General features: G+C 49.5%; 1 protein-coding gene across 1 annotated transcript in view; it reads left to right on the forward strand.

Annotated features, from left to right (window-relative positions):
- TDRD6 (tudor domain containing 6) overlaps positions 1 to 22366 on the forward strand; it is a 2323386-nt gene that overhangs the window by 2243213 nt on the left and 57807 nt on the right. Inside the window, exon 26 of the mRNA XM_086926239.1 lies at positions 21410 to 21529. Within this exon, the coding sequence (XP_086782365.1) occupies positions 21410 to 21529 (120 nt within the window). The remainder of the gene's footprint in view (positions 1 to 21409; positions 21530 to 22366) is intronic.

The following is a 22366-nucleotide window of genomic DNA, read 5'->3' on the forward strand; positions in this document are numbered from 1 at the left end:
GCTAATCAGACCCACAGCCTGGCTGTTCTCTTTCTAAATTACGATATGTACCCTAAGTGCATCTACCAATTGGTACTGGGCCACCTTATCAGACCCCGTAACGCAGGGCATAGGCGTACCCAGGGCCGCCAGGGGCTGAAGCATGTATTATGCCACCCCTGGCTGGCCTCCTAAATTTGACACAACTGGCTGCACGACAGCTGGGGCGAAGACGTGTAACCACCCTTCGCTTTAGGTATAGTAGCTCTATATCTAACCATACAATGGACACCCGAGTTCCTATCAGTCACTCCTATGGCAGGCCTTAACGATCCTGAAGGCAGAGTGCGTGGGCTCGTGTGAGCTAGGTTCAGGCCCGAGCCGAGCCCGGTTGCAGCTTGCGGAATCAAGACCCAATAGCTGTTCCATGGTAACGCGTACCATATCGGTAACTCCGGTGTCGCGTTACCCAGGCATGTCGAGTAAGGTGTCATACGAATCGGGGTGCTGCCCTCTCACCAATGCTGGCGACGAGGTTAGCATTCCACCCTTCTAGAGGGACACGACATGTATGTAACTGTGAACCCCGGTTAAAGTTAACTGAAGCCTCAGCTCCACAAAATGGATGCTGCCACCACAGACACGAGTCTGACCTCCTGCTGCTGGGAGTCCTTCCAGCGAGGAGCGCTTGGACAAAGGGTTTCCTGTCGAGGGCGCTGTTCGCACCGTCCCAGACAGGGTTTGTGTATTCTGGGTAGGTAGGGCTTTGGCGAGAAGGTGACTGCGGAGTGGCACCCCGGTGCTCACTACGCATCTGCCGGTTAGAACCAGTTCCAGGGGCGACAGCCCTGGCCTGGGGAAAGTCCGGCAGGGGAGAGGGGTGTAACTACCCCCCTTCCTGGTCCCACCCTTAGGGCAGGACCTAGTCATGTACCCACCCCTTTTCTTTAGAATAAAGACCGGAGCGGGGACCCTTCCAAATTAGATCATCTTTGATTCAAGAACTACTTTCTACGAAAGGACATTCAAGACTCTTCTCAAGATTTCTCCCTTGTGACTAAGGAGTAGTCACCCTGCATCAGCGGGCACCAACTAAGAACTCTGCGGTTTGCTGTAAGTCCTTCCTCAAGGAACCCGACGGCCCAGCTCGACGAGAACCGGCTTCCCTGGCACCTCTGACCTCTACCCACATCATCAGCTCAGCTGTGATCTGTGGGTGCGACGAGACCTCGAGGGACCGGCCATCATCAGAACCTGCACGCTCTTAAAACCAGCACGACCATCGAGGTAACTCTCTGGTGAGTGCTCTGGGGTCCGAGAAGCCCCGACCCTGAGCCGCTCCAGCACCGAAGTGCAGTCTCCCAGCATCTCCACGATCTGCGTGGGGCCCTTCTGCTCGCTGCTCAGCACGTTGTCTGGTCACTAGCCGCTGGCTTGTGCCCTTCTGTGACGACATCCGAGAATCATCACTGCTGGTCTGGTTGCTCCAGACTGGCCCTTGCTTCCATCTTTGCGAGAAGCACCCCGGACCCTCCTGGTCCACTCAAGACGCCATCTTAGGCCCACCACGTGGCCCTGAGATCTGCCAAGGCTTGTTGCCCCATCCTGGGCCCAGCGACGCCGACAGCATCATCCTTCGTGGGACAGCTCGCACCTCCACCGTGGTCGCCGACAACGCCTCCTGGTCCGTGAGACTGCAGAGCCTAGCGTCGCCCACTCACCTGGTCGAGGTGACGGCCAACCGGTGCCTTCCTGGTACCTTCTGACTACTGGCTAGTAGTACGAACTTGGTCCCCTCTGCTTTCAGGTTTCATCAATCTCCGATCCAGGTTTGGATCTCTACGAACTATTCAGCACTGGTCGCCGGCCAGCAACTCCTTTTCTTCCGGCTCCTGGCTCGTCAGCGAAGACCCCGACGCCTGTAAGACTTGTGCAGCCGCAGCCCTCGTGGCTAGGTAACTCGGCATTTCGGTGCCTGCATAGCCTCCTTACTCTAGGGTCCTGAGTCCCTCGCTTCCGACTTGCCTTATCGGGTCCGCCCGAGACCTTAATCGTTCCGTGTCCTCGGACACTTGTTTTAATTGTGCACTTGAAGTATTTGCTAAAGAGATTTGGTTTGTGCTTAGTACCCTGTCCTCATAAAGAGTACAGGGCTGTTGTGATTCTTAATAAATATATTGTTTATTTTCATAACACTTGTGTGGTGTCCTTTCACTGGGTGTTCAAGGGGTACATGTGTGGTAAACAGTTGGCTTAACGCGCCCTCTCGAGTCTTTAGCCTTAGACTGCTCGTATCCACGCTACTAGGATAGCTGGTCTATAGGTTGACTTACAACCAAACACCATAAGGGTCGTTGGAAGGATACATAGCGGTCGCTAGAATAGCGAACGTTGCATATCGGGCCAACTTCTCACATTGGTGAGCAGCGGTTGGGATTTGAGCTTGCTGTTGTTTTACCACACGTATCCTAAGAATATCTTGTTGAAAGATCGCACAAGTACTGTTAGTACATATAACTAAAAGCTTAGAATACTCTGAGTTCTACTGAACCAGCTGTTGTAGCTCCTCAAGGCTTAGCACACCTTGGCTACAACTCTTAGCAAGGGTACAGTAGGTAAACACGTAGTGTAGGTAGGTGCATCACTTACACCACACTAGAAACAGTATGTCGGACAAAGGAGGAAACTCTGAGTCTCCCCTTGTGTCAGTTGACCCTCCACAGGTCATCCCTTCAGGATATACTGTGCTGAGCTTCAAGGAGTTAAGACGACTGTGTCACTCCAGGAAGATTCAGCAGGGGTCTAACCCCACAACGTCCTTTCTGATTGGTCTCTTGGAGACTTATGATGCCAGAAGAGCTGAGAAACTTCGTAGCTCTTCTAATCCAGAAGGAGACATGCCTCCCCTCGAGGGAACCCGGGACGATCCTGACCTCATCCACCTCGCAACTGAGAACGAAGATGTGGAGGAGGATGAGGATGAGGATCTCTCTGGGGATGAGGCAGATAAGGGACAGGTAGAAGTCATCAGGCTAAGCAGGTCCAACTTAAGCAAACATGATAGCGGTACTGGGGGACCCCTGGGGCCACTATCAGGTCAGCTTAACATTGGGAATGGACGAGCCCGATCTCTGTCAAGAGACTCTGGCAGATCCCTTCAAACCAATGGCTCTCACAACTCTTCTCAGAGAGGGATGACGTCCCCTCAGAGGAGAGTGTACGAAGCTAAGGAAAGGGCAGCCAATCTAAGGATTGAAAGGGAAGAACTTGCCCTGGCCAAAGAAAGGCTTGCCTTTGCTAGAGAGCAACAGTTAAGTGGGGTAGTCCCCACTGGTGGCAGCAATGTACCTAGTAATAGGGAAAAGAGTTTCGATACGAAACACCTTGGTAAGATAGTGCCCCCCTTTAAACAAGGGGACGACATCCACAAATGGATTACTGCTTTGGAGAGGGCCTGCACTGTGCAGGGTGTTCCCCAGAGTCAGTGGGCAGCTATCTTGTGGCTCTCCTTTGAAGGAAAAGGAAGAGACAAGCTCCTCACCACAAGGGTGGAGGATGCTAACAATTACCAAATCTTGAAAAATACACTCGTTGAAGGGTTCGGCCTAACCACTGAGCAGTACAGGGTGCTGTTCAGGGATACCCAGAAAACGCAGTCTCAAGATTGGTCTGATTTTGTCGATTGTGCCACTAAGGCTTTTGAGGGCTGGTTGCTGGGCAGTAAGGTTACTGATTATCAAGGATTGTATAATTTGATGATGAGAGAACAAATTTTAAACAATTGTCAGAACCAGTTGTTGCATCAGCATCTTGTCGACTCGGATCTGACCTCTCCCCAAGAATTGGGAAAGAAGGCAGACAGATGGGTTCGTACAAGAGTTAAACAGAACCAGGGCCAGAATCAAGGTGGTCAGAAGAAAGCAGACCAGAAGGGTAAAGATTCTAAAGGGGAACAAAATGACCAGAAGTCTTCGACAGGTCCCCAACAACCCAAAGAGGGTGGGGGTCAGGCTCCCCAAAAGAAGAAAGAAGGCCAATCCAAACGATGGTGCCAGTACTGTAAAAGTAAATCTCACTGGTTTAGTGAGTGCACCAAGAAAGGAGGAGGGCAGACTCCTGCCACTGCAGCCCCTAAGGCACCTGTGCCCCCTAGTACAGTCAGCAGTGGTAGTGCGCCTCCCAAGGGTTTAGTAGGGTTAACCCTGGGTTCTGAGGGGCGTGACAACTTAGTTGGCACACTCACTCAGGCTGTCCTTGTCAGTACAGGGGACGCGGACGTATCCCCTGACGTAAGCCCCAATACTTTGGGCAAATACCGACAGACGCCTTTCATAAATGGAAAGATGGCTCAGGCCTATAGGGACACTTGTGCCAGCGTCACCATGGTGACGCCTAACTTTGTGGACCCTGGACAGATCATGCCAGGTACAGAATTCCTGGTGACCAATGCAAGCAATGTCACTACCAATCATAGTATGGCAATTGTAGCTTTCTCCTGGGGAGGGGTAACTGGCCAAAAGAAGGTTGTAGTTAGTCCAGACCTCCCAGTGGATTGTTTGTTGGGCAATGATTTGGAGTCGTCACAATGGTCAGAAGTGGAGCACCGGACTCACATGGAAATGTTAGGTTTGCCAGCACATGTGTTCGCTGTGACCAGGTCACAGGTCAGGAAATGCCCCACTGAACAGGTGCTGGATCCTGGAACAACGGACCAGACGCCTCCCAAGAAAAAGAGCAGTAGGGTTAAGGCTGCGCCTTCCCCCTTGCCCCAGGTCGAGGATCAAGTCTCAGAGGAGGCTGACCTACAGGAATTGAGGGAAACTGAGCCAAGGGAATTCGAACTTGATCAAGTTGAATTCTTGGGTTCAGGGGGACCCTCAAGGGAAGACCTGGGGAAGGACCAGTTAGACTGCCCTTCTCTTGAACCCCTCAGACAGCAGGCTGCTGCTGAGGCTGCTGGGAACGCCACAGGTACCCACAAGGTATACTGGGAAGATGGACTCCTGTACACTGAGTCAAGAGACCCCAAGCCTGGCATGACCAGGAGGCTGGTTGTACCCTTGTCTCAGCGTGGTTTCCTACTTACCTTGGCCCACGAGATTCCCTTAGCAGGTCACTTAGGCCAGACGAAAACGTGGGACAGGCTCGTCTCACACTTTCACTGGCCTCACATGAACGAGGATACCAAGGAGTTTTGCCGCTCCTGTGTCACTTGCCAAGCCAGTGGTAAGTCAGGTGGCACGACAAAGGCCCCCCTTATACCAATGCCTGTGGTGGGGTTGCCCTTTGAACGGGTGGGGATCGACATCGTCGGTCCCATGGAACCACCTACAGCCTCAGGGCACAAGTTTATACTGGTGGTAGTGGATCATGCCACCAGGTATCCTGAAGCTATTCCCCTTAGGACCACTACAGCACCTGTTGTGGCAAGAGCCCTAGTTGGAGTATTCTCCAGAGTGGGCTTCCCTAAGGAGGTCGTCTCCGACAGAGGTGCAAACTTTATGTCGAGCTACTTAACTGCTATGTGGAAGGAATGTGGTGTTAACTACAAGTTCACTACACCCTATCCTCCACAATGCAATGGGCTTGTTGAGAGATTCAACAGGACCCTAAAAGGGATGATTCACGGACTACCGGAAAAGCTTCGGCGTAGATGGGACGTCCTGATCCCCTGCCTCTTGTTCGCCTACAGAGAAGTCCCGCAGAAGGGGGTTTGCTACAGCCCTTTTGAACTTTTGTACGGGCATCCTGTAAGGGGACCCCTGTGTTTGGTGAAGGAAGGATGGGAGAGACCTCTCAAAAAGCCTGCAGCCAACATAGTGGACTATGTGCTTGGCCTCCGCTCGCGGATGGCTGAATACATGGAAAAGGCATCTGAAAACCTTAAGGCCAGCCAAGAACTCCAAAAAGCTTGGCATGACCAAAAGGCTGTCTTGACTGTTTACCAGCCCGGACAGAAGGTGTGGGTGTTGGAGCCAGTGGCCCCAGCAGCACTCAAGGACAAATGGTCCGGGCCCTACACCATCCTGGAGAAAAAGGGAGAGGTCACCTACCTGGTCGACCTGGGAACTCCCCGGAGCCCCCACAGGGTGCTTCATGTCAACAGGCTAAAAGCATATGTCGACAGGAAGGACATGAGTTTGCTCATGGCCCTAGATGAGGGACAGGAAGAGGAGAGTGACCCTCTCCCCGACCTGCTCACTCAGAATCCTGACGATGGCTCGGTGGATGGTGTTGTCTTTTGTGGCAGCCTCTCCGAACATCAACAGAGCGACTGTAAACAGGTTCTTCAGTCGTTCAGACATATGTTTTCTCTAACACCCAGTCAGACCGATTGGTGCACCCATGAGGTTGACACTGGTGACAGCTTGCCCGTCAAGAGTAAAATCTACAGGCAGCCTGATCACGTTAGAGACTGCATCAAGAGTGAAGTGCAGAAAATGTTGGAGCTGGGAGTCATTGAACCCTCGGATAGCCCTTGGGCTAGTCCCGTAGTTCTAGTGCCGAAACCTCACACCCAGGGTGGTAAAAGAGAGATGAGGTTTTGCGTAGACTACAGGGGTCTCAATGCAGTCACTAAGACTGACGCCCACCCAATACCAAGGGCAGACGAGCTTATCGATAGACTGGCTTCGGCCAACTACTTAAGTACGTTTGACCTGACAGCTGGGTATTGGCAAATCAGGTTAGCTGAGGACGCCAAGCCTAAAACCGCATTTTCAACCCCTGGTGGGCATTATCAGTTCGTGGTGATGCCCTTTGGTCTGAAAAATGCACCTGCCACCTTCCAACGGTTGGTGAATCAAGTCCTTACTGGGCTGGATGACTTCTGTGCGGCGTATCTTGACGATATTGCTGTCTTTAGCTCCACCTGGGAGGATCACCTGGTCCACCTGCGGAAGACGTTAGAGGCACTGCAAGCAGCAGGTCTCACTATCAAGGCCACCAAGTGCCAGATAGGGCAGACACAGGTTGTATACCTGGGCCACCTTGTAGGTGGAGGTCAGGTTCAGCCACTGGAGAGCAAGATACAGTCAATCAGGGACTGGGCTCCTCCAACCACCCAGACTCAGGTTCGAGCTTTCTTGGGCCTGACTGGTTACTATAGGAAGTTTGTCAGGAACTATGGTTCAATTGTGACACCATTAAACGAACTGACAAGTAAGAAAATGCCAAAAAAAGTTCAGTGGACAGCAAGCTGTCAAAAAGCATTCGATGACCTAAAGCAGGCCATGTGCACGGCGCCTATCCTCAAGAGTCCGGACTACTCCAAACCATTCATTGTCCAAACAGATGCTTCTGAGTTGGGTGTGGGAGCTGTTCTTTCTCAACTGAATTTTGATGGTCAAGACCAGCCCATTGCTTTTATAAGCAGAAGGCTGACCCCTAGAGAGAAGAATTGGTCAGCTATTGAGAGGGAGGCCTTTGCTGTGGTTTGGGCCCTGAAGAAGCTGAGGCCATACTTGTTTGGCACTCACTTCAAGATTCAGACCGACCATAAGCCCCTCTTGTGGCTAAATCAGATGAAGGGTGAAAACCCCAAACTGCTTAGGTGGTCCATTTCCCTACAGGGGATGGACTTTACAGTGGAACATAGACCTGGTACTGATCATGGCAATGCCGATGGGCTCTCCAGGTATTTCCACTTAGAACAAGAAGACTCACCTGGTCAAGGTTAGCTTATTGTTCCGACGTTTGGGGGGGGGTCATGTAGGAGAGTAGGGTCTGCAATCCTATGATCACCCAGATTTTTTGCTTTTGTTTCACTGGTTTACGACTTTCTCTGGCTGTGGGCCTGCTAATCAGACCCACAGCCTGGCTGTTCTCTTTCTAAATTACGATATGTACCCTAAGTGCATCTACCAATTGGTACTGGGCCACCTTATCAGACCCCGTAACGCAGGGCATAGGCGTACCCAGGGCCGCCAGGGGCTGAAGCATGTATTATGCCACCCCTGGCTGGCCTCCTAAATTTGACACAACTGGCTGCACGACAGCTGGGGCGAAGACGTGTAACCACCCTTCGCTTTAGGTATAGTAGCTCTATATCTAACCATACAATGGACACCCGAGTTCCTATCAGTCACTCCTATGGCAGGCCTTAACGATCCTGAAGGCAGAGTGCGTGGGCTCGTGTGAGCTAGGTTCAGGCCCGAGCCGAGCCCGGTTGCAGCTTGCGGAATCAAGACCCAATAGCTGTTCCATGGTAACGCGTACCATATCGGTAACTCCGGTGTCGCGTTACCCAGGCATGTCGAGTAAGGTGTCATACGAATCGGGGTGCTGCCCTCTCACCAATGCTGGCGACGAGGTTAGCATTCCACCCTTCTAGAGGGACACGACATGTACGTAACTGTGAACCCCGGTTAAAGTTAACTGAAGCCTCAGCTCCACAAAATGGATGCTGCCACCACAGACACGAGTCTGACCTCCTGCTGCTGGGAGTCCTTCCAGCGAGGAGCGCTTGGACAAAGGGTTTCCTGTCGAGGGCGCTGTTCGCACCGTCCCAGACAGGGTTTGTGTATTCTGGGTAGGTAGGGCTTTGGCGAGAAGGTGACTGCGGAGTGGCACCCCGGTGCTCACTACGCATCTGCCGGTTAGAACCAGTTCCAGGGGCGACAGCCCTGGCCTGGGGAAAGTCCGGCAGGGGAGAGGGGTGTAACTACCCCCCTTCCTGGTCCCACCCTTAGGGCAGGACCTAGTCATGTACCCACCCCTTTTCTTTAGAATAAAGACCGGAGCGGGGACCCTTCCAAATTAGATCATCTTTGATTCAAGAACTACTTTCTACGAAAGGACATTCAAGACTCTTCTCAAGATTTCTCCCTTGTGACTAAGGAGTAGTCACCCTGCATCAGCGGGCACCAACTAAGAACTCTGCGGTTTGCTGTAAGTCCTTCCTCAAGGAACCCGACGGCCCAGCTCGACGAGAACCGGCTTCCCTGGCACCTCTGACCTCTACCCACATCATCAGCTCAGCTGTGATCTGTGGGTGCGACGAGACCTCGAGGGACCGGCCATCATCAGAACCTGCACGCTCTTAAAACCAGCACGACCATCGAGGTAACTCTCTGGTGAGTGCTCTGGGGTCCGAGAAGCCCCGACCCTGAGCCGCTCCAGCACCGAAGTGCAGTCTCCCAGCATCTCCACGATCTGCGTGGGGCCCTTCTGCTCGCTGCTCAGCACGTTGTCTGGTCACTAGCCGCTGGCTTGTGCCCTTCTGTGACGACATCCGAGAATCATCACTGCTGGTCTGGTTGCTCCAGACTGGCCCTTGCTTCCATCTTTGCGAGAAGCACCCCGGACCCTCCTGGTCCACTCAAGACGCCATCTTAGGCCCACCACGTGGCCCTGAGATCTGCCAAGGCTTGTTGCCCCATCCTGGGCCCAGCGACGCCGACAGCATCATCCTTCGTGGGACAGCTCGCACCTCCACCGTGGTCGCCGACAACGCCTCCTGGTCCGTGAGACTGCAGAGCCTAGCGTCGCCCACTCACCTGGTCGAGGTGACGGCCAACCGGTGCCTTCCTGGTACCTTCTGACTACTGGCTAGTAGTACGAACTTGGTCCCCTCTGCTTTCAGGTTTCATCAATCTCCGATCCAGGTTTGGATCTCTACTAACTATTCAGCACTGGTCGCCGGCCAGCAACTCCTTTTCTTCCGGCTCCTGGCTCGTCAGCGAAGACCCCGACGCCTGTAAGACTTGTGCAGCCGCAGCCCTCGTGGCTAGGTAACTCGGCATTTCGGTGCCTGCATAGCCTCCTTACTCTAGGGTCCTGAGTCGCTTCCGACTTGCCTTATCGGGTCCGCCCGAGACCTTAATCGTTCCGTGTCCTCGGACACTTGTTTTAATTGTGCACTTGAAGTATTTGCTAAAGAGATTTGGTTTGTGCTTAGTACCCTGTCCTCATAAAGAGTACAGGGCTGTTGTGATTCTTAATAAATATATTGTTTATTTTCATAACACTTGTGTGGTGTCCTTTCACTGGGTGTTCAAGGGGTACATGTGTGGTAAACAGTTGGCTTAACGCGCCCTCTCGAGTCTTTAGCCTTAGACTGCTCGTATCCACGCTACTAGGATAGCTGGTCTATAGGTTGACTTACAACCAAACACCATAAGGGTCGTTGGAACGATACATAGCGGTCGCTAGAATAGCGAACGTTGCATATCGGGCCAACTTCTCACAGTACCCACCCTTTCCAGGTCCAGGTCAGGATCCCTCGCAGTTTTTAAACGCCATGTTTGGTGTTTACTCGAGGGCAATGTACCCCGCTGGTGCGCCTATGGGTCCCATGGGTCCTTTGTCTTTCACTTTAGGTGTGCCCCAGGCTTATGCCCCCGGCCCCTTTATGCCGTTTATGCCAACGCCTTGCACTCCTTGGCTCGGTACGGCGCCGCCGAGGTCGTCGACTTCGCATGCGGCTTCGCCGACTCCGGATTGGCTTCGTGGTGATTCGGATCGTGGTGCTTCCCGTCCTCCGGCTCCTCGCTCGACGTCCGCTCCGGCGCCGTCGGAGTCGTTGCCGGATCCATCGACTTCGGTCCGTATGGAATGGTCGAGGCGCAGGGCTCAACGCCTCTTGGAGGAGAAGGAGTATATGGACTCCGAGGTTGAGGAAGGAGAGTTGCAAGATCAGGGGGATTGTTTTGAAGACCTTCAAGACGCAAGTGGCCTGGAACTTTCTCCTGAGTGGGGTTTGCCAACCGTTTCTGACGCTCCATCTAAGGACTTGGCACCCTATCATGTTGTTATTAAGAAGGCTGCAGAGTTGCTAGGCTTGACTTTGCCCACAGTTGAATACAAGCCCAACATCCTTACGGAAGTTTTGCATTCGCCTTCTTCAATTGTGGAGCCTACACTTCCTTTTACGGATGCATTGACTGAACCAATAAAGGAGGTCTGGAAGAGACCTTTGTCTGCTCCTGCGGTTTCCAGGTCAGTGGCAAGGCGTTACAGGGTGGCTCCTGATGACCCTGAATTTCTTTCCTCGCATCCTGCACCGGAGAGTCTGGTAGTGCAGGCCGCCTGTTCCAGCAGGGCTGCGGGCTCTTTCCCACAGGTGCCGGCAGACAAGGACTCTAAGAAATTGGACCAGTCTGCTAAAAAGATTTTCTCCTCAGGTAGCATGGCCTTGAAGTCCACCAATGCTACTTGCCTTTTGGGGAGGTACGTTCATGCTTTAATGGACTCTGTTAAACAGCTTTCTCCTAAGCTTCCGGAGGACGATAGGAAGAACTTTAACGAGGTGGTTGCTGATACTCAGGCTGCAGCTCGTATGGTTATACAGAGTGGTATGGACACGGTGGACTCTGTTGCCAGAATTATGGGCTCTACTGTTGCTACAAGAAGGGCCGCATGGCTTAAGACCTCCGATTTTTCTTCTGACGTTCAGTCTACTTTGTTGGACTTGCCATTTGATGGGACAGGCCTCTTTGGCAAGAAGGCTGACGTAGCTCTGGAGAGATTCAAGGACAGCCGGGCTACGGCGAAGTCTTTGGGCCTTCAGACAAGGGGCTCTGCGACTAGGAAGTACAGGGGTTTTGGCAGATCCAATTTTCGTCCCTACAACCTACAGAGGAAAGCAAAGGGGCCGTGGTCGTGGACGCCAGGCCTCCTCCTCCTCCTCCTCTTCCTCTAATAATCAACCCCCTGCAGCAAAGCAGCCCTAGATCCGCCAATCTGGATCATGTGGCTCCGGTGGGGGGTCGGCTTACTCATTTTCTACGGGATTGGGAATTGGTTACATCAGATCTTTGGGTTCTCAATCTCGTGGAAAATGGGTATGCTCTTCCTTTCCAGGACTTCCCTCCCAATTACCCTCCTTGCCAGGGTTTTTGTTCGGAGGACCACCTTGTTCGCTTGCAGGAAGAAGTCCTGGCTTTGTTCAAAAAAGGTGCGATAGAGGTGGTTCCAGAGCAGGAAAGGGGTCAGGGGTGTTACTCCCGTTATTTCCTGATCCCCAAGAAGGATGGCAGGTTACGTCCAAGCCTGGACCTCAGGATTTTGAATCTCTATCTCAAGCAGGAGAAATTCAAAATGCTCACTCTTGCGCAGGTTCTTCAAGCGCTGTTGGAAGAAGACTGGATGGTGTCGATCGACTTGCAGGATGCGTATTTTCACATCCCGATCCTGAAGTCGCACAGGAAGTATCTCCGATTTACGGTGGGATCGCAACACTACCAGTTTGCGGTCCTTCCGTTTGGTCTTACTATTGCGCCTCGAGTTTTCACCAAGGTGATGGCAGTGGTGGCTGCACATCTCAGGAGGTCGGGATACCTGTATTCCCGTATCTGGACGACTGGCTGATCAAAGCGGAGTCGCCCGAGAAGGTGCTTCATCACCTGCAAGAGACATCGCAGCTGTTGTTCAGGTTGGGTTTTTCGATAAATGTGCCCAAATCTCACCTGGTGCCCTCCCAGCGCAACCTGTTCATAGGTGCGGTACTGGACACTACTGTATGTCGTGCATTCCCTCCTCCGCAAAGGATTCGCGACATTCAGGAAATGATTCCTTTGTTTCACAATGGAGCGGTTGTTCCGGTCCTGAAGGTCCTTCGCCTGCTCGGTCTGATGGCTTCTTGCATTCTCCTGGTCAACCATGCACGCTGGCACATGAGGGCACTCCAGTGGTGCCTCCGCAGGCAGTGGTATCAACACAACGGAGATCTCGGGGAGTCAGTGAAGATCTCCAGAGAAACTGCAGCGGATCTGTCTTGGTGGGGCGTGGAAGGCAATCTGTCTCAAGGAAAGCCTTTTCAACTTCCACCATCGGTGGCCAAGGTGATAACGGATGCATCCACTCTAGGGTGGGGTGCTCATCTGGGGGATCTGGAGGTCAAGGGTCTTTGGTCTCCAGAGGAAAGGTTGCTTCACATCAACCTTCTAGAATTGCGGGCCATACGTCTGGCGCTCAAGGCATTCCTCCCTTCCCTTCGCGGTCGGTCGGTCCAGGTCCTGACGGACAACACGACCGCGATGTGGTACATCAACAAGCGGGGAGGAGTAGGGTCGCTTTGTCTTTGCAAAGAGGCTCTGCGTCTCTGGTCCTGGGCTCAGGACCACCAGATTTGTCTGATGGCGAATCATCTGGCCGGAGTCCTGAACGTACGAGCGGACATCCTCAGTCGACAGTTCTCTGCCGACCACGAGTGGAGGCTTCACCCGGAGGTTGTTCACAACATCTTTCAGATGTGGGGGACTCCTCGGGTGGATCTGTTCGCCACTTGCGAGAATGCTCACTGCCCGTCATTCTGCAGTCTCCAGTATCCAATGCAAGGAGCATTGGGGGATGCGTTTCAGTTGAGCTGGGGCGGTCAGCTCCTTTACGCGTTTCCTCCCATACCCTTGATTCCTCGGGTTCTGAGGAAGATTCGCCAAGACCGGGCCCAAGTCATATTGGTCGCCCCGGATTGGCCAAGAAGGGTGTGGTACACAGATCTTCTCCACCTCTCCTCTCACCCGCCGCTCCGTCTCCCTCTCAGGGCAGACCTCCTCTCTCAGATGGAGGGACAGGTTCTACACCCCCACCTCCAGACATTACACCTTCATGCCTGGAGATTGAAGGGGGCAATCTGAATTCTTTCTCTCTCCCTCACGATGTGGTGGATGTCATACTTTCTGCCAGGCGTGACTCCACCAAGTCCATTTATTCGTATAGGTGGTCTAAGTTTGTATCTTGGTGTAGGGAGAGGGATGTTGACCCGTTAAAGGCTCATTTATCTGATATCTTGTTGTTTGCTCTTTCTCTGGCTCGGCAAGGGTTTGCTGTTGCCACTGTCAAAGGTTACCTTTCGGCCTTATCGTCATTTCTCTGTTTGCCGGATCAGCACTCTCTTTTTAAATCTCCTGTGGTATTGAGGTTTTTGAAGGGGCTCACTAATAGGTTCCCTCCTTCTCCCTTCATTGTGCCTCATTGGGACTTGAATCTTGTGTTAACCTATCTGATGGGTTCGCCATTTGAACCCTTACACAAGTGTCCAATGAGGCTTCTTTCTTTTAAGACGGTCTTCTTAGTTGCAATTACCTCGGCAAGGAGGGTAAGTGAGCTTCAAGCTCTTAGTTCCAAGCCCCCGTTTTTGTCCATCCATGCTGAAAGAATGGTTCTTAGGACCAGGGCTGCTTTTCTGCCCAAGGTGGTTACTCCCTTCCACCTAGGTCAATCCATTACCCTTCCTACCTTTTATCCTCCCCCTCACCCTTCCAAGGAGGAGGAGAGGCTTCATCGCCTGGACCCGAAGAGAGAGGTTAGTTTCTATCTTGATAGGACTAAAGACTATCGAATAGACGATCAGCTCTTCGTGGGTTTTGCTGGCTGCAAGAAGGGCAGATCGGTGCACAAGCGCACACTTTCCAGATGGATTATTCTCTGCATCAAGATTTGCTACTCTCTGGCGGGTAAGGACCCTCCTGAGGGTATTAGAGCTCATTCAACTAGAGCAAAGTCTGCTACCTCTGCATTGTCTAGAGGTGTTCCTGTTGAGGACATTTGCAGGGCCGCGACTTGGGCCTCCCTCCACACTTTTGCGAAGCACTACTGCTTGAATGCTGAGGTGAGGAGGGACGGCCACTTCGCACGCTCTGTTCTCCAAGATTTTCTGGTGTAGCAGAGTGGACACCCTCCTCCGGGAGTGGGGACTGCTGTGGGACTCTATTCACAAGGTGAGGAATCCACACGGCAGATGTATCTATCAGAAGAACAAGTTACTTACCTTCGGTAACGCTTTTTCTGGTAGATACAATATCTGCCTGTGGATTCCTCACTGACCCACCCGCCTCCCCGTTGTCCACTCTGCTATACCTGGTTTTATGTGCAAATGTATTTATGGTTTTATCTGATTTTGTTTAGTTTTGCACTTTAATTGCTTTTGATTTGCATGTGCTGTGTACATTGTGTGTATATATATATATATATATGTACTCGTTTGTCCGTCCGGGTGCCTCGAAGGCACGGAAAAAAGGGCGGAACTGACGTCATCACGCCGACGTGGGCCTTATATGGAGTCAGTGACGTCAGACGGAGTCGCGCGCGATGCCGTGCTCCTATGACGTCGTCCACGCCGGCGTGCTACGAAGAATTTTCCGAACGTTGCTGGCGCAAGGGGGATATTCACAAGGTGAGGAATCCACAGGCAGATATTGTATCTACCAGAAAAAGCGTTACCGAAGGTAAGTAACTTGTTCTTTAGGTATGGGGTCCTACAGACCAACGTTAAAATATCTAAATGGGGCAACAAGACTCCTGAGAAAGACTCAGACAAATGCAGTTTCTGTAAAAACGTTACACTGGTCAAGGAAAACGTTACACACATTTTATTTTTCTGCCCGGCGTACAAAATCCAGAGGGAAAGATGGATCAAACCCTTATGTAATACCCTCAAAGTAAGACACTATAGGCAGACAGAACGAATTTTCCTATCAGACACTGCACGATTAATAGTATTTTGTGTGTCTAGATTTCTTATGCGTGTAATGTTCCATAGAGCCAAAAATGGCTTGAAACTGTAACTTTAGTAGACCATTATGCAAGCAGTTAGTGGATAATATGTAGACTGACTTAATATAATAAGACGACACAGGTTTCTTAACATATAATTGGTGTGCAGCAACAACGATTGGTTGTTTGAATAGCATGTTTTCTTTTTTTTCTTTAATGTTGTCTGAATGGTAATAGTTTTAATTACAATGGAATGTATGAACTAAAAATTTAGTGTATCCCCGCTTATCTAATTCTTCCTGATGTAAATATTTTATACTTTTTTATTCCTTAACGATTTTAGAAATTTTTGATGAATTGTGTAAACCTCTCCCCCATCCATGACATAGGGCCTAGTTAGTTATCATAAATCTTTTTGCTGTGACGATTTTTTTTAAATTGTAATGTGATGTACTTTTACTATGCACTTTTATGGTTTAGTAAAAAAAAACGAAATAAAGTTTTGAATTGAATTTTTAATACGATTTCCTTGCTTAATCAAGGTTGTCATATACTGAGGTTGCATAATCCACCTTGTAGCTAGCAGGACTTAGGTCAACATATCCTGATGGTGTGCGTAGAATCAGTCACACTCCGATATTTGTTCAACAAACGCACAGTTTTACTTGGAAAAGTATAAGCTGTATGACACCATGACATGAGAATCTGGAGTCGTGGCACTTGGTGCATCTCAGTTGCGGACAGGCACAAAGGTACTTGCCTGTGGTGCTCCAATTGCACGGAAGTACAGCAGCATCTTTTTTGTGGTCCACTATTGTGGGGTGAGTGTCTAATAATCAACTAGAGTGCGTCCTGCACCAGTCAAAAGTATACAAAGCTCCACTGAAGCCCAATAGTTCCTGTCCCCACAGACAAACCTTTCCTGTAAGCACTACAAGGAACATAGAGTAACCAGGAGAACCTTAAATCATAAAAGTAATAAAAAAACAGCTTTGGCAAGTCAGAGAATTAAAAACAGAGGCATGTATTCAAGGAAAATAAAGCAGTGACTGAAGGTCCAGTGATTTAATCTTGGAGCAGTGACCTGCAAAGGGGGGTCCACCTCAGCCAATCATGCAGGAGTCATGTTTAGGTGGGGAGAATATATAGGACAGAGGTCTCCAAAGGTTTTTGTAGTACGAGCTATACTTGTATTAAATGAGAATCATCCCAAACTGCGGATATCATTAGTGTTGCAACAGTGACCACTTCAGCGACTAAGTCACATCATTGGTGACCCTATGCAAGATTACCAGCATTAATCATCTCAGTGCATCAGGCAAGGATTCCAACAGTAATGTAAAAAAAGGTGTTGTCATTGTGGAATACCTCTTCATGGGTCATACATATCAGCCATAGCTATAATTCTCCTGTTACCAAGGTAGTTGTAGGAAGGTGGATACCTGACTATGGTTACCCCAGATTGTTTGACTAGTGTTTAGCTGTTTATCGACTTAGTTGGCCTGGGATCCTGCTAATCAGGGCCCCAGGCTATCTGCTCTCTTTGCAAAATGGACTCCATGTACTTTAGGTACATCTCCAATTGGATATTGGGTCACCTTATGAGCCCCTGTACAGTTTACTTTAGGTACCCAGGGCATAGGTGCATCCAAGGCCTACCAGGGGCTGCAGCATATCTTTTGCCACCCCTGGCTGGCCATCCAAACTGACACAACTGTCTGATCACTCAGCTGGGGCAAGGTCGTGTAATCACCCCTTGCTTAGATATAGTATTCCTATATCTAACCTTATATCTAGACACATATACACCGATAAGTCACTGCTATGGCAGGCCTTAACAATCCTGGAGGCAGAGTGATTGGTTTTATGTGACTTTGCACTTTGGCGGAGATCATTTTCCAACAATGTATAGATGAAGTGCGGGTGTGGGGCCTGAGTTAGTTAGTTAGACGTTTACAGGTGATTTAAAATAAAGCTAGGGGTACCAAGGAATGATTTATTCAGGCGGTCCGCTGCTTTAATTAAAAGAGAGATTCTAGAGGGAAAAACTGGAATATTGTGCTTTCAGAGATCCTCCAGATTGTGTTACTGTCCGGTCAACATGTTTCTCGCTGGCGTTTATTAACAAGCGATTCTTCAGGACCAATGGAACTATTTAGCTGGTATCTAAGAGAGTAACTGTCTACACTAAGTCCCGAATGTATAATGTGTATACACTAGTGTGAGTGAAAACCATAAACAACTAGAAAAGAAAGGGATTGGAAAGGGTTTATCCCTGTGTTACCCTTCTTCCATGAATTGCCTGTGTTAAGCTGTCATTACCTAAAAAGTATAATTGTCAGATAACAACAGTATCCAGCGGGTAAAGCTTCAGGTGAGATCTTCCACCGCTAGATGGGGAGTGCATGAGCTGCGTTGCTAGCGCCTACCCCTCGCTGCTGGATCCGGGTGGAGTTAACCAGAGCCTCAGCATCACAAAATGGATGCTGCTGCCACAGACACAAGTCTGACCTCCTGCTGCTGGAAGTCCTTTCAGCGAGGGAGGCTTGGACAATAGGTCTCCTGTCTTGGGAGGTACTAGCACCACCCCAGACAGGCTATAGTGTATTGGGGCAGGGAGGGCTGAATGAAATATGACACTGCTTGAGGCACACAACGTGTCCCATGCATAGTCCAGTTCAAACCGGTGCTGGGGCACCCCAGCCCCAGCTCTGGCGCGAAACTTCCCTGGTCCCACCCATAGGAGGGACCTAGCAGGTAATCCAGCCCCTAGATTTGGTATATAGGTAGGAGCTGAGTCCCAAGACTTTAGATTTATCCTGACTGAAACTTGAAACGAAACTCTGGACCTTCGACGTTCTACTTGAATATAGAAGACTGAAGTATCTCCCTTGTGGTCAGGGATTGAACACCCTGCACAAGCAGGCACCATAAAGCGATCAACGGTTTACTTTGTCTTCGCTTCCGCCGGAGCCCGAACACAGAGCCTGACAAGACCCGGACTTCCAGACTTCCTTCAGCCCAAGCCACAGCAAAGCTGAGACCCGTGGAGGCGACGCGAGACCGGCCATCTTGGAAAGCCAGCGAATTGCTTTCCGTGCAACTTATGAGGCACCCACGAAGTTGTGCATTGGGGATTGATAAGCCCCAGCCCCGAGCATCATGTGCACCAAAGATCATCCCTCCACACTCCACGAGTGCTGCGTGGGGCCCTTTTGCATTTTCCTGCTCGACGCGTCTGTCCGGTACCTTGCCCGTTGGCTAGTGGCCTCTGTGACGACGAAACCTTGAATCTACACCGCTGGTGTGGTTGCTCCAGACTGGCCCTTGCTTCCCTGCGAAGGAGAAGCCCATCAGACCTTGCTGGTCTGATTAAGAAGCCATCTTCGATTCCTGCGTTGGTTGCCTTAGCCAAGGCTTGTTGACTCCAATCCAGAAGCCAACACCGCCGACAGCGAGAGCCTTTGTGGGACAGTCCGTGCCTGACTCCTGGTCGTCGTCGACACCTCCTGGTCCCCGTGGCTGCAGAGACCAGCTTCACAACATCACCTGATTGCTTCACTATATCGCCTGGTTCCTTCCTGGTCACTGGCTAGTGACCCAGACTCTGTCCCCTCTGATTTCAGGTACTCTTCATCCTTGATCGGCCCTTGGATCCAACCGGACACTTCTCTCCTGGTCGCCTGCAGCATCTTTCTCCAAAGGTCCATAGGATTCAGCGACGAAACAAGACGCACTTTGACACCTATGCAACCGCTTCCTGTCGTTGAAGTAACGCGAGTACTTTGGTGCTCCTGTGGGTATTGACTATCTTAGTGTCTAAGTTTCAAGTAGCTTTCTCCTAGTCCATCCGGAAGTGCCCTAAAAGAAGTAGTGTCCAATTATTTCAGTCCCATTCTAACTCTATGGTAACTTGCATGTGTGTAAAGACACTGCACATGCCTCCCGTGGGCCTCCTACTTCCTATCCTTTGGTAGTACAGTGTATCCCCAGCGAATCCCCAGGCCCTAGGCCTATCCTTTGTTCGTGACGTGGTTCTTATACCACTATTTTATTATATGGTTTGAAGTGCCCCTAGGGCTCGACTGTATTTTGTGCAACTTAATGTATGACAATTAAGTATCTTGTTACGTGCTTGTGCCTCTGACCTCATAAAGAGTTCAGAGGGGTTGTGTTAAAAATAAATACATATATACTTTATATATAACCTGTGTGGTGTCCTTTCACTTGGTATTAAAGGGGTTACATATGGTAAAACAGCTGGCTCCACATGCCCTCTTGAGTTTAGCCTAAGACTGCTTTGTCCATGCTACCACTAGGATAGCTGGTCTATAAGGTTGACTTTACAACCATCACCATAAGGGTTGTTTGGACTGATACAGGGTGCCCACTAGAATAGTGGACATCACATATCAGGCCAACTTGTCACAGTAGTAATAATACTAATATGTCTCCTCCTAAGCCCATAATTTATCTCTAAATTATCAACTTAAAAATAATGTTAGCAATCCAACCATTTTTCCCCAGCATCAGCATAGTAGTTCTGAGAATACACCTTTTTCTCTCAAAAACACGTTTTTCAGTTTTTATATAGGTATAATAATGCAGCCAAGCAATAGCTTAAAATTTAGTAGGTTGGGCTGCACACAGGAGAGTTAGGTCCAGGTAGTGGGACAGCCACCAGTAGCTCGTGGACAACTAGGTCCATATAGAGTGTGGTAGTAATTTTAACAATGGAGTTAACTACCAAGCAGTGGTGGATGTCTGAGCAGTTTTGATATATGTATCTGAATATGGGGTGTAAATAGGAAACAGAAGGATGTAAATATTGTCCATGTAAAGATAAAAGAAAGAGGTGAAGGAAGTGGTTGATCATGTCAAGGGAAGAGATATAAATTGAAAACAGAGAGAGCTAAGGCGGTTTGCTGGATGAACACCCACTGGCAGGGGTCTACAATTTCCAGTTGTTGGGAATTATTCAAGCATTCCTTCATCATCTTGGTTTTGCAGTAGAAACCCAAAGTGCGACACAAATGCCTAGACGGGGAACCTGTGCTCACTGTACCATAGAAGACCAACTATACTACACTGATGAGACTTAGGGTGGTCTTAACAGGTCTAGGGTTTCCACCTGGCCTGGCAGTTTGGACTGGGCTGTTCATAGTGGAGCAGACCCAAGCCTGATTTGAATAGACAGTCACTCTCTGGAATGGCTCAGTGGGTAAGAAAAAGATGGTCTGGAATGCCACCTGTGTGATCACCATTCGCTCAAGAAAGTATTTTAGACATTCCTTCCATCATCTTGTTTTTTGCTGTAGATGCCCTATGTGTGATGGTTGTGCTTAGATGTGGGTCTGGATGAAGATCCTTATTATGATCATGCTGGCAGTGAGTGCAGAGCTGGTCAGATCGCCTTAAGTGATATTGTAATGGAATTCCTCTTGGGTGTGTAGTATCTCATATTCTCAAGGAACAGGAAGAGTATATCACATATGTTGCTCACTCCACAAGGAGATGTTCTTTTGCTTTAGATGACTTAGATGGTCCCTGACAATCTATGATAGCATTTCTTGTGCAAGACGTCTTAAGGAGTTCAAGGGCAAACATTGCCCAAAGGTACAGCATACACAATGGTGCAACTGTATGCTGAGGGTGGATCACAAACTAAGACTTTGGACAACTACATCCAAGATTCTGTGCAATGAGCATCTGAGACAGGCTTATGTTGTAAATTGTAGAATAGTGGGAGCGCAGAGGTTAAAGCTGTAGCTTATTGGGGTGCTCTCTTCTCTCTAGTATTCCAGTAGTTATGAATAGTATGAAGGTATGCATATGTTGACAAAGTAGTAAACTCTACTGACCGTGTTGGGCTAAAATCATTCTTTAAAAAAACCTTAACTTGAAATTCTAAGTTTGTTAAAACATTCACTAAACCATTATTTCTGATTTATTCAGCAATCTTTACAAACCTTTTGTTCACGTTTTTTGTGCATAGAAACAGCACCTGAGGACCAAGTCTTTTCGAATGCTGAAAATAAGATGTCCCTTTCATGTACCTATCCAGAAGAAGCATATGACGAAACTGTCTTTAAGTCTTATGCGGCTGATGAACAAGGTACTATCAGAATGATGTTGAATGATGTTTACCATGTTATTTTACCCGTCATGTTATTGTTCTCCATCTAGGAATTCCCATCATAACTCTGAATGTTCTTTCGCTGTTAGGGTGGCTCCTGAAGGAGGTTGTTAGTGGTGGGAGCAGGACACCTTAGATTCATTGATAGTGTGGCAGGATTTATATATATATTCTGTCAATCCTTCTTGTCAACCTACAAAAGTAGGCACCGACTCCGTGGGATGGTTTTCAAGGATTATTGCTTTATTCCATACTTCTTGGACGCGTTTAGACAGTCACAGCCGCCTTGGTCACTACATCTAAATTCACCCAAGGTATGTGCTCTATATATAGTGGTTTTAAACATAACATGTGACACAAAAAGAAAGGAAGTCTGTGTAAATTAAAAAAAATGACATTGGTTGTCATGGAGATTTGACCGGTAAGTGATAGACATAGTAAAGTTATTTTACAAAAAAATAAATGCAAGTCATCCAGAGACAATTTATACGAGTTAGTCACTCTAAGGCAGTAATTCGACATTATGTAAATATCACTTTACGCTATTTCCTATGTTTAAAACGATTTATGTAGCGTTTGTACAGTGACTTAAGTCTCCCTTCATATGTATGTTATTGCGATCATTACAAGCGCCTGTTTGTGTGTGCGTGTGATGGAAATGAAGAAGGTATGTTGAGCCCATGGGTACAAGAAGGATTCAGAAAAGGGGGTCGTGATGAACAGAGTGTCTGAATTAAGCAGACCACTCTTTCCCAGTCCAAAGATCAGGGCTTGATCCATCACCGTTTTTCAGCTCACTGCACCATCCCAGCTCAG

This window comes from Lissotriton vulgaris, chromosome 6 (genome assembly GCF_964263255.1).
Source record: "Lissotriton vulgaris chromosome 6, aLisVul1.2, whole genome shotgun sequence".
Lineage (NCBI taxonomy): Eukaryota > Metazoa > Chordata > Amphibia > Caudata > Salamandridae > Lissotriton > Lissotriton vulgaris.